Here is a 15,017-nt window from a genome sequence, read left to right as displayed (position 1 = left end):
TTTCGTTTGTCCAGTCATTGACCTAGATTGGTTTTTGTGAGGAAAGCATTGTAAAAATGACAACTTTAAAGGACAAGTTCAGTATTTTACACTTAAAGCCCTGTTTTCAGATTGTTTATGGTGAAATAGAACAGTTTTGACTGAAATTTCGACATATGCGGCTGCCCCGAGAATTTTAGGGTATTTGTGTTTCACCTCACACCTCTACAATGGGTTTAATTGTGCACTGGAACAATCCTTCCTAAAATGCATTAATCTTTCGTTTACAAAGACGTGAAACTCACCGAGTGGTCAGGGGTGTTCACTGATATGCTCACACAAAAATCGCTGCAAAAGATGCTTTCAAACAGCTGTTTTAGCATTCGTTGATAACTTGTGGACCTATTTTTCCAAACGCCTCACACCGGTACATTCTTCCCCTTAGAGCTTGAATAATAGACACTCCAGCCCAGTTGGTGGCGCTAATCCGCCATTGCCAAATGCAAGAATAGAAACAAAGTTCCCGGCGCGGAGTAATACCGTACCTCACAGCACATCTAATACAAGTCAATGGAGTTGGCAAAAACTACGATAAAACCTGTTGGAATGCATATTTTGCAGCGATTTTTGTGTGAGCATACCAGTGAACACCCCTGACCACTCGGTGAGTTTCACGTCTTTGTAAACTAAAGTTTAATGCATTTTAGGAAGGATTGTTCCAGTGCACCATTAAACCTATTGTAGAGGTGGGAGGTTAAACACAAACACCCGAAAATTCTCGGGCCAGCCTCATATGTCGAAATTTCAGTCAAACCGTTCTATTTCATCATAAACAATCTGAAAACAGGGCTTTAAGTGTAAAATACCGAACTTGTCCTTTAAATGTAATTTTAATCTTATCATTAACATTAGCCATCGTGAGTAAATGCGCTGCATGCTCCAAAATGCAATAGCGATGTCCAACTCAAGAACGATCTGCCATAGGATTTCAAATGATGCAAACAAACATTTGCATTGTTTTTAAAGTGGCATATTAAAAAAAACATTTTGTCCTGTATGTGATATGTCTTTTGTATTTATAGTGAATGTCTTAACACATTTTGTTTCTCGTTATATTTTGAACAGAATAATTTTAGGTTTTTGCACACTTTAATTATCAGTAACTTAAATTGAGATTTTAGTAAATTTAGGGCCAGATTTAGGAAGGACGTGAGAGCTCAGTTCCGAACAAGCGCCGATTGGAGTGAAAAATCTGTGTGTGATTTACTACAGAGGCGCAAATAAAATGACACGGGCCCAATAATGACATTAGCACATTTCCCATTTCCATAATGACCATTGCAATCTACCAAGAGCAGTGCAAATTAGTACAGGGTTGCAAATAAGCAGAGCTGATGCTCCTCGGCAGCACATCGCAAGGAAACTGCGGACTGCGGAGTGTAAGATTCCAGCGAACAAAGTAAAACACTAAAAAGAATCGGGGGACGAAAGATGAAGGGTTAAAAGAAGTTTTGAAACAACTGATTTTACTTCTCCTCATGACATCTCCTCCTCTTTTCTCCAGCAAATTAAACATAGCATGGCATGGCAAACTTTTAACAGAAGTATGTTCCTCTGGCAAACAAAATTTAAATACTTTCCTCCAATTAATGCTGCGTCTGAAAGGAAAACTTCTACAAATGCATAATATGCAATAAGGTCGCAAAAATAACACCTTTTCAGAGCTAAATATCCACCGCGTGTCTTTAGTAAGTTCAGTCGTTATTTAACGCCAAAATAATGGTTTGCGCAAGCTGTTGGTAAATCTGGCCCTCATATGATAAAAATGTTAAAGATGTAAAATAAGTATTTTTATCATTCCCAGAGTTTGTATGTGAAGTTTTATCACAGAACACCCCACAGATTCAAAATTGCCTTTTTGAAGGCCAAAGCAAAAATGTGCGGTTTTTGGGTGTGTCTTTTAAAATGCAAATGAGCTGATAAAATGCAAACACTTATCACAATGATGGTGGTTTGTTAAAATAAACATGCTTCATCACTCAGTGCTTTTTACTTTAATGTTTAAAATTAATTAATATTACTAATTGTTTGTCTTTAAAACACAACTTTGGTTTAGTTTCGACAAAGGGGTACTTGAGCCTTACTAATAGGGCAGTAGGGGTACTAGGGCTAAAAACTTTGGGAACCACTGGCATAAGGCACTTGTCAACCTGTGCAGTTGCTAAAACAACTGTTTTTATCATTAAAAGCAGCGTTAAGCTCAGTGTAAAAGCCCTTTTTTGTTACAAATGTTAATTACAGCTACAACATTTATCTGTTAATAAGCAAGTAGGCCTACATAAAACACAAGTTGTCAAACCTGACTTCTTATCTTACTCTAAATCACAATGGTAATCTTGTAATGATAATAACAATATATAAGTAGAGTGTAGGGTACATTTGCACACAAATAAATGTCAAGTATCTTTAACCCACGTAAAGATAAGTATGTAAAGTAAGCTAAAGTAAGTAATTCTATGTTTCAAACAGATGATTATATAGTGGCAAAAGATTTAAGTACTTTAAAAAACATCACTATTCTTCTCATGACTATATAGTTAAGAGAAATTAGGTAGAATCTCAGCTCAGAATCTTCTATTAAATAAGTTTTGTTTAGATCCAGGTGTGAAAAGCAATAGGAAATACAGGGAATACCTTTTGGGAGATGTTGTTTCCTCACTGAAGTTTGGTACCTCACCTTTGGACAGGTCACTAACAACATAAAAGCAAAGATATTAAACATTTTAAAAAGGTTTATCAGTGTAACTTAAGGATTTAGTGTTGCAAATGGTAATTAAGTCATTTTTTTAACTAACTAACTAACCTACTAACTAACTGTTCATTGTTCTCTTGATTGTGGATCAAGGTCAATGGATTAAGGTTTCAAGGACTTAACATAATTTGACCAGGTCCAAATTTTTATTGCTGATGTTTTTAGCTTGATCAGGATTTTAGGGCCAGATTAACTAAACGGGTCAAATTAGCATAAGAGCGCAATTCCAAAAATACGCTGATGTTTATTTACTAAAAAGACACAAATTAAATAACACAGGCACAACAGCTGATTTCCATAATGACCAACGCAAACTGATGCTCCTGGAGGTGCTGGTGATCTACTAACACCTGATGCATTTGAGATCAGCACCACAGACGTTTCATGCTGAAAATGCAGGGTGCCAAATCCCAGCTAATAAAGTACACTGAAAAGAACCTTTTACAAGCTTTTAGTAAATCTGGCCCTTAGACTTGAGTTTGTGATGAGTCAAAATTCAAATAAACTTAGCTAGTTTATGTAAAGATGTGATGTCTGCACTGAAAAAAAATTATTTTCAAGAAAAAAAATTCTTAGTTTTTTGTCTTGTTTTCAGTAAAAATATCTAAAAATTCTTATTTAAATTTTTTTCTTGAAAACCATTTTTAGCAGTGTGGTGGAAGAGTATTTGAGTTTGGGAGAGGTGAGGGGGTTCCTCCACTTAGACGTGAGTGGAAAGACAGCGTAAGGATAGTGTTCAACTAGCTCTGGCCCAATTTACTTCATATAATCTGCAAAAGTCTTTCACAGCCTGGTTCACTCTTGTATTTGCTCGATGGATTTGTTTTCGCATCATACATGTCGGCTGAGCCGGCGCATAACACGTCGTAACCAAACGTTAAGTGTTTTGACTAATGTTTACACCAATGATTTTAAACTTCAGACAAGCCTCTCCCCCCATAAGAAGGTTAACGCTTATCAATTATGCCCAGACAGACTCTGTCTACAAAGCGAAGCAAAGTAGCAGAGGATGGTATTACCAGGCTAGTGTCAACTTATCACAGGTCAAAAAACTTACAGTAGGTAAAACTGACTTGCAAAACCAAGTTGTTTTAAAGTGACACCATGTAATTTTTCAACCTTCATAATAAATTTTCAAGACCCTTGTGATAGTACATCAACTTTAAATAGGTTGAATGACATGTCTACCATAGCCTGACGGGGTCTGTATCACTTTTACTCGTATTTTAAAACTTAGGGTTTCTGGTAGTAACCAGAGCACCAAAAAAACTACAAAATTCGACTGCTTTACGGCATACGTCACTTCCTCCACACAATTTGTTTTTAACGTGAATTTTGCTGGAGGCTACTTAAGGAGTGTAGAGAGCAACTTCTATTATGTGACTCCGTGGCACTGTGTTAGTGTCACCATAGGTGTGATTGGCAAAGGACAAAAAAGCAGGAAAATATACGGCACACCTACCATGACATGGTGACATACATACGCACGCATGCACGCACGCACACACACACACACACACACACACACACACACACACACACACACACACACACACACACACACACACACACATATATATATAAAAAATGAAATACAGTTGAAATATAATTCGGGCTCAAAATTGATCTGAGTGGCCAATCGTCAATCCGCTTGGGCAAGTGCCACCCTGACCATTATGTAGCCTTGCCACTGCATCAGACTGAACAAAATCATCTTGTGCATTTAAAGGTAAATACATCAATGTGGTGCATTTTGAGAGTAAAAATAAGTGACTAAATCTATGAGGATTTTTATGTTCTTGTAAATTTGTGCCCTTTTAGTAAAATCTTTGGTTACATATTGTAATAATAATAATAAGGCACACAAACACATACACAACTTGATAAATGAGATTCGCCATTGGTCAAAACATGTTTAATGTTTATAGAATAATTAGTGGGGGCATTTAATACAGATGAATTATTGATTACAACATTTGATCGCTGGATTTAAAGTGGATACTGTTACATTAAAGATACTTAATTCAAATGATGCTGTGACTTTCTGGAAAGACAGTCAAGTGCATTTGTCTTATTTTGCATAGTTCTTTTGGTAAAGCATCTAACAGTCAAGAGCTAAGCGTTTCCCAAACCAGATCCATGAATGTGTGTGTTTATCATTATATTATTCTGTAATCGCAAGCATTACTGCCAGATTCACAAACCATTAAGAGAAGCAAACGTATGCGTGTGTTCGTCAGGATGACGTTGGATCTGATTCGCGTATATGCGTGCGTTGACGTATGTGATTACAGTATAAAATAATTAGAGCCGGGACTTTAACGCGTTAATTAAGATTAATTAATTACACAAAAAATAACGCGTTAAACATTTTAACGCATTTTAATCGCACTTATTAATAGAGTCATTCGTAAATGCTGCAGACCCTGTTTTAGTTCGAGAACTCCGGGGTTGTGATGCAGTGTAAATAAAAGTAGACGGAACCTAAACGAACAGCTGATTTTAACGTGACAACGCATCAATTTCAAAGTAAAAATGATTTATTCTGGTAAATGGAGGTTTGCAACGGAGGTTTTGCCCAATAAACATCTGCCAACAAACTACAGATTATTTTAACATGTATCCTAATGTCTGTTATATGTTAATGTTTGAGTATTGTTGGGTTTAAATATTGTTGTAATGTTGTTTTGTTTCAATTTAATTAGTTTATTACGAGTTTAATTTAAGTTTTGTTTGCTACTTTAAAACGAATTTCGTTTCAAATAATTTGTCTCGTAATTATAAACAATGTTTTGTTGTTAGGTTTTGTGAATATAAATTAAAAAGAACATTAAAAGCAACACCGTGCATCTATTGATGCATATGCTACCGAATGCCAAAACATGCAGTGAGTAGCCTATATCACTTACTTTTCAAAAAATCAGCCTGGCAGTGCCCAGAAGTTAAATTTACACGCGCATTTAGAGCATACTGTAGCAGCACGTTTGATTCGCGGTGTGCTTAAGACTTTTAAAAATCAACTTCATATTAATTTTAATAGGCTACTTTGACGGAGGACACGCACAGAGATCAGCGACGGCAGGTAAAGGAAAAAAGTTAAACGAATAGAGTCAGTTTGTAAGAACATTTTTAAATTGACTATAAGATCATCAATATGAACTCTGAACAATGAACTATTATAAACATAACAGCAAGAAAAGCTGAAGAGGAACTCGCAACATTAAAGCAATAAGCATTTATGTAGGCTAAAGCTATATATCACCTCTTATTTTTTTTTACTTTAGTTAAGTTTCAATGGTAACACTAAAGGCGAGTACATTATGCAGCGCTTTTCACATCCGAATCCCACTTAAGAAACCTATAAACGATGTGCAACTTAAAAACTATATTATGCACATTTTTATATATTTTAATTTTAATATAGGCTATATAGTATATTATGTTTTGTTGTTTTTATACGCGAGGTGGGGCATCCGCGCACATAGGTACCAGAACACAGACAGTCAAAACCTGAGAAGTCCCGAACCCTGCAATATTAAACAAACTACTTTAAGAAATGCCTGAAATGCGGGACAGGAAGCGGGTCGGGTATAATATATTTTTTTTTTCTTTGCGGTCCGAGTTGCGGGCGGGTTGTTTATACATTGACCCGCGCATCACTGGTAAGTGTCGATAAGAGCATGGTTGTGTGTAAGATATGCAACAAGGAATTCACATATCACCGCAGCACATCGAGCCTCAAGTATAATCTCAATGCAAAACATACAGCAGCTAGCGTGGACATTAGCCCGACTCCGGGTACAACGACTTGGTTGAACAAAAATAAACAATATTTTGTTAAGCTTATGTATTCAGTCATTATTCATAAAAATCCATGTAAAAATACTTCTTAATGTTCTCAGGTCAAATATTTATATGAGATTAAAATGCGATTAATTTAGATTAATTAATTACAAAGCCTCTAATTAATTAGATTAATTTTTTTAATCGAGTCCCGGCCCTAAAAATAATGCAAGCAAACTTTTTGACACAAACGCAACTTTATATTGATATCGCGACACCGCATTTCACCTCGATGAGAAATCTGATATTAACATTACTGGCATATAGCGGTCTGATTTGAAACGGACAGTTTGTCAAAGCAGCAAACACCTGGCTGGCTCTCTTAATTTCTTACCACTAAAATGCTGTTTGTCTCTGCCTATTCCTTCTATCCATGCTCAGCGCCACTGATTTAAGTCCTTTTTCAATTAGGTCGTCTTACCTAGGCTTCATATACTTTTCATCCTGCTGACAAAGTTAACTTGTTATGACTTCTCCGCGCCGCGACCGCGCGGCATCTGCAGCTGGATCTCAGCCACACCTCAAAGACCCCTCCCTATTCTACTTCTTATTGGCTAGTTTGTTGGTTTGGTTGAGAGTGAAAGATGTGTTCCTCTCATATTATTCGTAGACGAACGCATGATTTTTTTATTCGCAGCGAACACCACACGCCGGAGATCCGACTGCAAGCTCGAGCTCTGCTTTGAATGAAGTTCCATCGTGACAAATAAATAGACTACTTGGAGTGATATGCGGTCATTTATAACGGTGCCTTGCACCCCCCCACACACAAAAAAAATTGGATTTGCATGATTCACGAAAGCCTCATTTTCAGGTCGGAAAAGCCGGAATTCCGGATTTATCCGGAAGAATCACACCCCTGGTCACGGCTCTATGACACGGGCGACCCGGGTTCGATTCCCCTTTAAGGCAATCTTTTTATATAAACTCTTGATTCATACATAAATGCGATGTTCTTTATAAATGACGGCGATTATCTTGCTTATAGTTCGCTGTATTCAGATGCTGTGTTCACGTATTTACCTTTCTTTTACTGTGTCTATGGTATTTACATTACAATCCAGGATCCTATAGCATTCAAACTTGCTCAAACTCACACAGTGTAAAACCAAACCCTATTCATTCACCAATCAGATCCGAGCGTTTCTCTCTTCTCTCTTCCTCATTTGCTGCGTTCCGCTGTCACTCGCGTGACGTATTACAAAGCGGCAGACTTTAGGTCTGCTTGGATCACATCGGTTTACTTGGATTTGGAGCGACAATTTTCACACAAAAGAGAGAAAAAACGAGCGCCATTGCGGAAAATCCTGGTGGCGAGGGAGAGAGAGACGATGCAACAATATTTGTTTGGAAAAAGGCAAGGAAATATTTCTGGTCGTTTTTCAATTGGAAGGCTGCAGCCTCCGGAGGTCAAATATGGAGGCTGAATACTTTATCAAGCCTGGTTTATTAAGGTAAACTGAGAATTACATTCGCAAGTCATAAGCATACTGCAACAATTTACGATTAACTAAGACCTGTTGTCTCAAAATGTTGATCGTTTAGCGTTTTAAATGTTTAGTTTTTAGTTTAGTTTTAAGGTTGGCCAGATCCTTTCCTTTGCGACAGTGCTGCAGCGCTTGTGGCCTCTAGGGGCGCTAGGCGTGAAAAATACATGTCTAGCACCCCCTAGTGGCCAAAAAGTTCCATGGTGTGCCTTTAACTTCATGTTGCATTTTTTTACAAGGTCAAGGTTTTCATAAAAGAATGGATTATATTTTAGTATGTTGTTCACCAGTATGTTGTTCACCAAACCTATTTGTATGCCTTTAAAACACAGCATGTCATAAACAGATGAGTCAATGGTTCCAAAAACAAGGACAGCAATAGAGGATTTGAAGACAGCAGTGTACATAAATAAAAACCAGGAAGTCAGCAAAGGGCTGCAGCTTAATGACGCAATCATGCTGTGGTTCTGAACCAAATTGTATAAGGTGAACAGAGAATCGGGTTGGGACCAGGCAAATTTACCCAAGTATGTAACCACTCTATGACTTTGGATGAATAAAACAAGTGTGACCCTCAGTAAAAAAAAACATAAAATACCTTTTGGTAGCTGATGGGGTTTTCTCACTGAAGTTTGGTACTTCACCTTTAGACTGGTGGCTCTTCACAGACACCGTGCTGTAGATCCGTGAACCTTGTCTTTCACTTAAAATAAAGAGCATTGAAAAAAGTACATAAAGTTGTTTGGTCTCATTTTGTGATTTTTGTTTCATAAATGGTAACTCAATTTAATAATAACTAATTAACTAGATGTATACATTGTTCTCTTCATGGCTATGGACAGAGAAATTAAAGGAGCGATGAATCAAGGAATCAATTTTAACTTGAGCTTTTGTTGTAGATGAGGTCATTGTACTTGAATGAACATCCAGTAAATTTAACACCCCCTCCACTTAACATCTACTTTGGAAACCCCGCCCACAGGTTCATGCAAACTGGATAGTCCATACCACAAACATGTCGATGAAGACTGCAAAATATTGTACAGTGCCTGGTTGTAAAAGAACACAGTCACTGCATAACCTTTCCTCGGAATCTGATTTTAGGAATGCATAGTTGAAGTTTATTTTTAAAGAAGTTCTAGCTCACATGCTTAAAACACGCTGGATTTTCAGAGGGACTGCAATTATAAAGCAATGCTATTTCATTAAAATTGGATCCAGACAAAATGGCACAGCAATCTTATGTGAGTCAAACACTTTAGTACTACGTGTCACTATTGCTTAGTTGGAGATCACTTGATATGTCCTGATTGTGTGTAACATCCAAGTATAACCACAAAGTTTAGTGATTAAGGGCCAATCTCATTTCTCTCTCTTACCCCTTCCCCTTTGTCTTCGTCTTCCCCTTGCCCCTCGAAACCAAGTGAAGGGGAAGGGGTAAGACAGATCGTTCATCTAAAAAATGAGACACCACTCGATTACCGTTTGCGTCACCTTCCCTTGATGGCTGCTACGTAAACAGACATGCGTTGACATAAACAAAGAAGATACCGTCATCTCAGGTGTGGTATCGATTACCTGAGCTGAGCTCAACAAATAGCACATAACTTAGCTGCTAGCTAGCGGCTTAACCAGCGATTCAAAACAAAAACATTACACTTAAAACCGCTTGAACATTTTATTAAAAGTATCATAAAACATGTGTGTCATAATATAATGTCAATTAAACTGCTGAAAATAACGTTACTTTCATTTGTGCGACTCCTTGACAGTTCAAGGTTCAGCCATAAAACATATTAATGCCGGCTCTCCTGAGAAATTCCTACGTTTACGTGTACCCCTCTCTTTCAAGTGTGGTCCTTATCACACTTCGTTTCAAGGGCTGTGTAGCCCTACGTCTTGGCCCTAGCTCTCGATCAAACGGAGAATTGAGACGCCACTTCGCCTCACATGAACACGCAAAACCGAGGGGTAGGGGTAAGACAGAGAAATGAGACGCACCCAAAGACTTCCCTGTGTATGTGGTCAAGCTAGCTGCCGTTTGAAAACACAGTGAATTTAAATTCTGATTCCCCATGTTATAACGCAGGACTGAAAGCTAGTTTACTACGAAAAAATATTATCAATTATTGCAGTGGCTGTTTACTTCCAAGTCTTCAATGTGGCCCCCGTTTCTTAAGCCAACCTCAAAACCAGTGTACAAAATAACCTATTACTGCTTTTGATGTTTTTGAATGTAAAAACTATGTGAATGTCATTAGTAGAGCTTAGACAACAGTATAAAACAATAAAAACAACCGATTTACCACACCTTTAAAACAATTCTATAATGCAATTGGTTCCCTTTTAAATATCTTTCAATCATGACAATCACATGTTAAGCTGACTGAGCTTGAGAAGGGTATTTCTATTTATTTAGATGAGGAGGCGTCTCGACAGCCTGTAAAGATCGCAGCCCTCGCAGGTGATTTACAAATTAAATCACAGTCATGCTGTCTGACCGAAGAAGAACATGATGCTAGATTTTCAGCTTGAAATACTGAAGTGCTTTAATCGCCACTATCAGATGAGCGTTCCACATAGCGAAGGCTGGCTCGCCATCGCAGTGCGCAACTTCTCCCGTCATAGAGGCACCCGTAGTCACCACTTTCCTCCTGCATTCAGAACCAAGCTCCGTGCCTGAGAAAAACAGGTGAGGGGACCCACATATTAACAGCACTTTCATACAGCTGCATGGAACTTTGAGCGTTATCCGGGGCAGGACTTGAAAGTTGCCAAATGAAAAGCATACACAGCGGAATGAGCAGGGATGTAGCTGCCATGAGACCCAACTGTCTCTGAAATCAATTGAGGGGGCGAATAAACGCACTTTGAACAAGATGACAGCCAGCGTGTGCCCCAGCGTTAGTAAGGCTCAAGAACTGTTGAAGTCAAGCGTCATGCCTAAAAACACAAACCCCAAACTCTTCTTGGATTTGATTTTGAAACCTAAGCTCTCCAAGTGTTGGTGAAGAAAGGATCTGTGTGTTCACCTGCTCTTATTGAGCAAAGCCCTGGGCCTCATTTATAAAATAAACGTACGACAGAAAACTGTGTTCAGTTGTTTCCAGGCAAGACTTGGTATTTATCAATATGGTTTTAAGTGAGCATAAAGATGTAGGGCCTATGTTTTATCCATTTGATATCCTATCAGAAAAGGAATCATAAGTTAGAAAAAGTTAGAAATAGTATTTTCATTAACAAATGACCTCTAATATAACAAAGTATCAAGTTAAAATTGATTCTTTAATTCACCGCTCCTTTAATATCATATTTATGTTAATTAATTATTTAATTGCATCAATTTCTCTTCAGTGATCTGGCTCCAAACTGCATTTTCCAGACTTCCTTTTATTTTGTTTTTCAAGCCATTCCGTGTGAACTTGAAAGGTCAAAGTTCAGTATACATGGAGACGTTCCTCTGTGTGGCCGCGTTACTTTTCTTCATGCCGTGAACTCTAGGGGCGAGGCTTTCATTTTATGGACATAATATTCAAATTACTATAGTTTTCATTTGACACATTTATCAACATATGATCATTTATACTATGAAACTGCGGAATATGAAGGTTTCATGAATCACATGTGAACCCCGTCATAAGATGAAATTTGCACATCGATTTGCGCTTGTTCTACGTAAGATTGATTAATGAAGCCCATCATGTGTGACCGTCAAACACATAAAATACCTTCTGGTAGTTGATGGTGTTTCCTTATTGAAGTTTGGTACTTCACCTTTGGACTGGTTACTCTTCACGGACACAATGCTGAATGCATCTGGTCTTTCACTAATAACACAAAGAGCAGAGAAAATATAACATCTGCAAGAAAAAGGCAAGTGGTAATTACAATTAATTGGTTAATATAGTGTTCTTCAATCCAGTCCTCGAGGACCCCCTTCCAGAAAGTTTTAGATGTCTCCTTATTTGAAACACCTGAACCAACTCTTCAGCCTCCTTCCAGAATGTCTTCCCAACAAGCTAATAAGTTAAATCAGGTGTGTTTATTAAGGAAACATCTTAAACATTCTGGAAGGGGGTTCTCGAGGAACGGGATGAAGAACGCTGGGTTAATATATACAGTTGAAAGAAAAAGTATGTGAACCCTTTGGGCTTACTTGGATTTCTTCATAAATTGGTCATTAAATGTGCTCTGATCTTCATTTAAGTCACAACAATAGAGAAACACAGTCTGCTTAAACTAATACCGCAAAACATTATATGTTTTCATGTTTTTATTGAACACAACATGTAAACATTCATAGTGCAGGGTGGAAAAAGTATGTGAACCTTTGGGTTTAATAAGTGGTTGACCCTCCTTTGGCAGCTATAACCTCAACCAAACGTTTCCTATAGTTGCAGATCAGACCTGCACAACGGTCAGGAAAAATTTTGGACCATTCCTCTTTAAAAAAGTGTTTCAGTTCAGCAATATTCTTGGGATGTCTGGTGTGAATCGCTCTCTTGAAGTCATGCCACAGCATCTCAATCGGGTTGAGGTCAGGACTCTGACTGGGCCACTCCAGAAGGCGTATTTTCTTCTGTTGAAGCCATTCTGTTGTTGATTTACTTTTATGCTTTGGGTCGTTGTCCTGTTGCATTGTCCATCTTCTGTTAAGCTTCAGTTGGCGGACAGATGGTCTTAAGTTTTCCTGCAAAATGTCTTGATAAACTTTGGAATTCATTTTTCCATCGATGACAGTAATCCATCCAGGGCCTGAGGCACCAAAGCAGCCCCAAACCATGATGGCCCCTCCACCATACTTCACAGTTGGGATGAGGTTTTGATGTTGGTGTGCTGTGCCTTTTGTTCTCCACACATAGTGTTGTGTGTTCTTTCCAAACAACTCAATTTTGGTTTCATCTGTCCACAGAATGTTTTGCCAGTAGTGCTGTGGAACATCCAGGTGCTCTTTTGCAACCTTCAAATGTGCTGCAATGGTTTTTTTTGGGCAGCAGTTGCTTCCTCCGTGGTGTCCTCCCATGACGTCCATTCTTGTTTAATGTTTTCCTTATTGTAAATTTATCAACATAAATGTTAGCACGTGCCAGAGATTTCTGTAAGTCTTTAGCTGACACTCTAGGATTCTTCTTCACCTCATTGAGCATTCTGTGCTGTGCTCTTGCAGTCATCTTTACTGGACGACCACGCCTAGGGAGAGTAGCAACAGTGCTGAACTTTCTCCATTTGTAGACAATCTGTCTTACCGTGGACACGTGGACAACAAGGCTTTTAGATATACTTTTGTAGCCCTTTCCAGCTTTATGCAAGTCAACAATTCTTGATCGTAGGTCTTCTGAGAGCTCCTTTGTGCGAGGCATGGTTCACATCAGATAATGCTTCTTCAGAACAGCAAACTCAAAACTGGTGTGTGTTTTTATTGGACAGGGCAGCTTTAATTAACACATCCAGTCTTTCACAGCCTGGTTCACTCTTGTATTTGCTCGATGGATTTGTTTTCGCATCATACATGTCAGCTGAGCCAGCGCATAACACACGTCATAACCAAACGTTATGTGATTGACTAATGTTTACACCAATGATTTTAAACTTCAGACAAGCCCCTCCCCCCACGAGAAGGTTAACGCTTATCAATTATGCCCAGCCAGACTCTGTCTACGAAGAGAAGCAAAGTAGCAGAGGATGGTATTACCAGGCTAGTGTCAACTTATTACAGGTCAAAAAACTTATAGTAGGTTGAACTGACTTGCAAAACCAAGTTGTTTTAACTTTATGTTGCATTTTTTTACAAGGTCAAGGTTTTCATAAAAGAATGGATTATATTTTAGTATGTTGTTAACCAAACCTATTTGTATGCCTTTAGAACACAGCATGTCATAAACAGAAGAGTCAATGGTTCCAAAAACAAGGACAGCAATAGAGGATTTGAAGACAGCAGTGTACATAAATAAAAACCAGGAAATCAGCAAAGGGCTGCAGCTTAATGACGCAATCATGCTGTGGTTCTGAACCAAATTTTATAATGTGAACAGAGAATCGGGTTGGGTCCAGGCAAATTTACCCAAGTATGTAACCACTCTATGACTTTGGATGAATAAAACAAGTGTGACCCTCAGTAAAAAAAAACATAAAATACCTTTTGGTAGCTGATGGGGTTTTCTCACTGAAGTTTGGTACTTCACCTTTAGACTGGTGGCTCTTCACAGACACCGTGCTGTAGATCCGTGAACCTTGTCTTTCACTTAAAATAAAGAGCATTGAGAAAAGTACATAAAGTTGTTTGGTCTCATTTTGTGATTTTTGTTTCATAAATGGTAACTAAATTTAACAATAACTAATTAACTACATGTATACATTGTTCTCTTCATGGCTATGGACAGAGAAATTAAAGGAGCGATGAATCAAGGAATCAATTTTAACTTGAGCTTTTGTTGTAGATGAGGTCATTGTACTTGAATGAACATCCAGTAAATTTAACACCCCCTCCACTTAACATCTACTTTGGAAACCCCGCCCACAGGTTCATGCAAACTGGATAGTCCATACCACAAACATGTCGATGAAGACTGCAAAATATTGTACAGTGCCTGGTTGTAAACACAGTCACTGCATAACCTTTCCTCGGAATCTGATTTTAGGAATGCTTAGTTGAAGTTTATTTTTTAAGAAGTTCTAGCTCACATGCTTAAAACACGCTGGATTTTCAGAGAGACTGCAATTATAAAGCAATGCTATTTCATTAAAATTGGATCCAGACAAAATGGCACAGCAATCTTATGTGAGTCAAACACTTTAGTACTACGTGTCACTATTGCTTAGTTGGAGATCACTTGATATGTCCTGATTGTGTGTAACATCCAAGTCTAACCACAAAGTTTAGTGATAAAGACTTCCCT

General features: G+C 38.1%; 1 protein-coding gene across 1 annotated transcript in view; it reads right to left on the bottom strand.

The window, feature by feature from the left end:
• The window catches only part of LOC141368896 (uncharacterized), a 137,596-nt gene that overhangs the window by 67,947 nt on the left and 54,632 nt on the right, over positions 1-15,017 (bottom strand). Inside the window, exons 5-8 of the mRNA XM_073873688.1 lie at positions 14,258-14,362; positions 11,850-11,948; positions 8,720-8,824; positions 2,674-2,730 (exon numbers count right to left, since the gene is read on the bottom strand). Of these exons, the coding sequence (XP_073729789.1) occupies positions 2,674-2,730; positions 8,720-8,824; positions 11,850-11,948; positions 14,258-14,362 (366 nt within the window). The remainder of the gene's footprint in view (positions 1-2,673; positions 2,731-8,719; positions 8,825-11,849; positions 11,949-14,257; positions 14,363-15,017) is intronic.

This window comes from Misgurnus anguillicaudatus, chromosome 12, assembly GCF_027580225.2.
Source record: "Misgurnus anguillicaudatus chromosome 12, ASM2758022v2, whole genome shotgun sequence".
Classification (NCBI taxonomy): Eukaryota; Metazoa; Chordata; class Actinopteri; order Cypriniformes; family Cobitidae; genus Misgurnus; species Misgurnus anguillicaudatus.
This window is presented reverse-complemented; position numbering and strand designations above follow the sequence as displayed.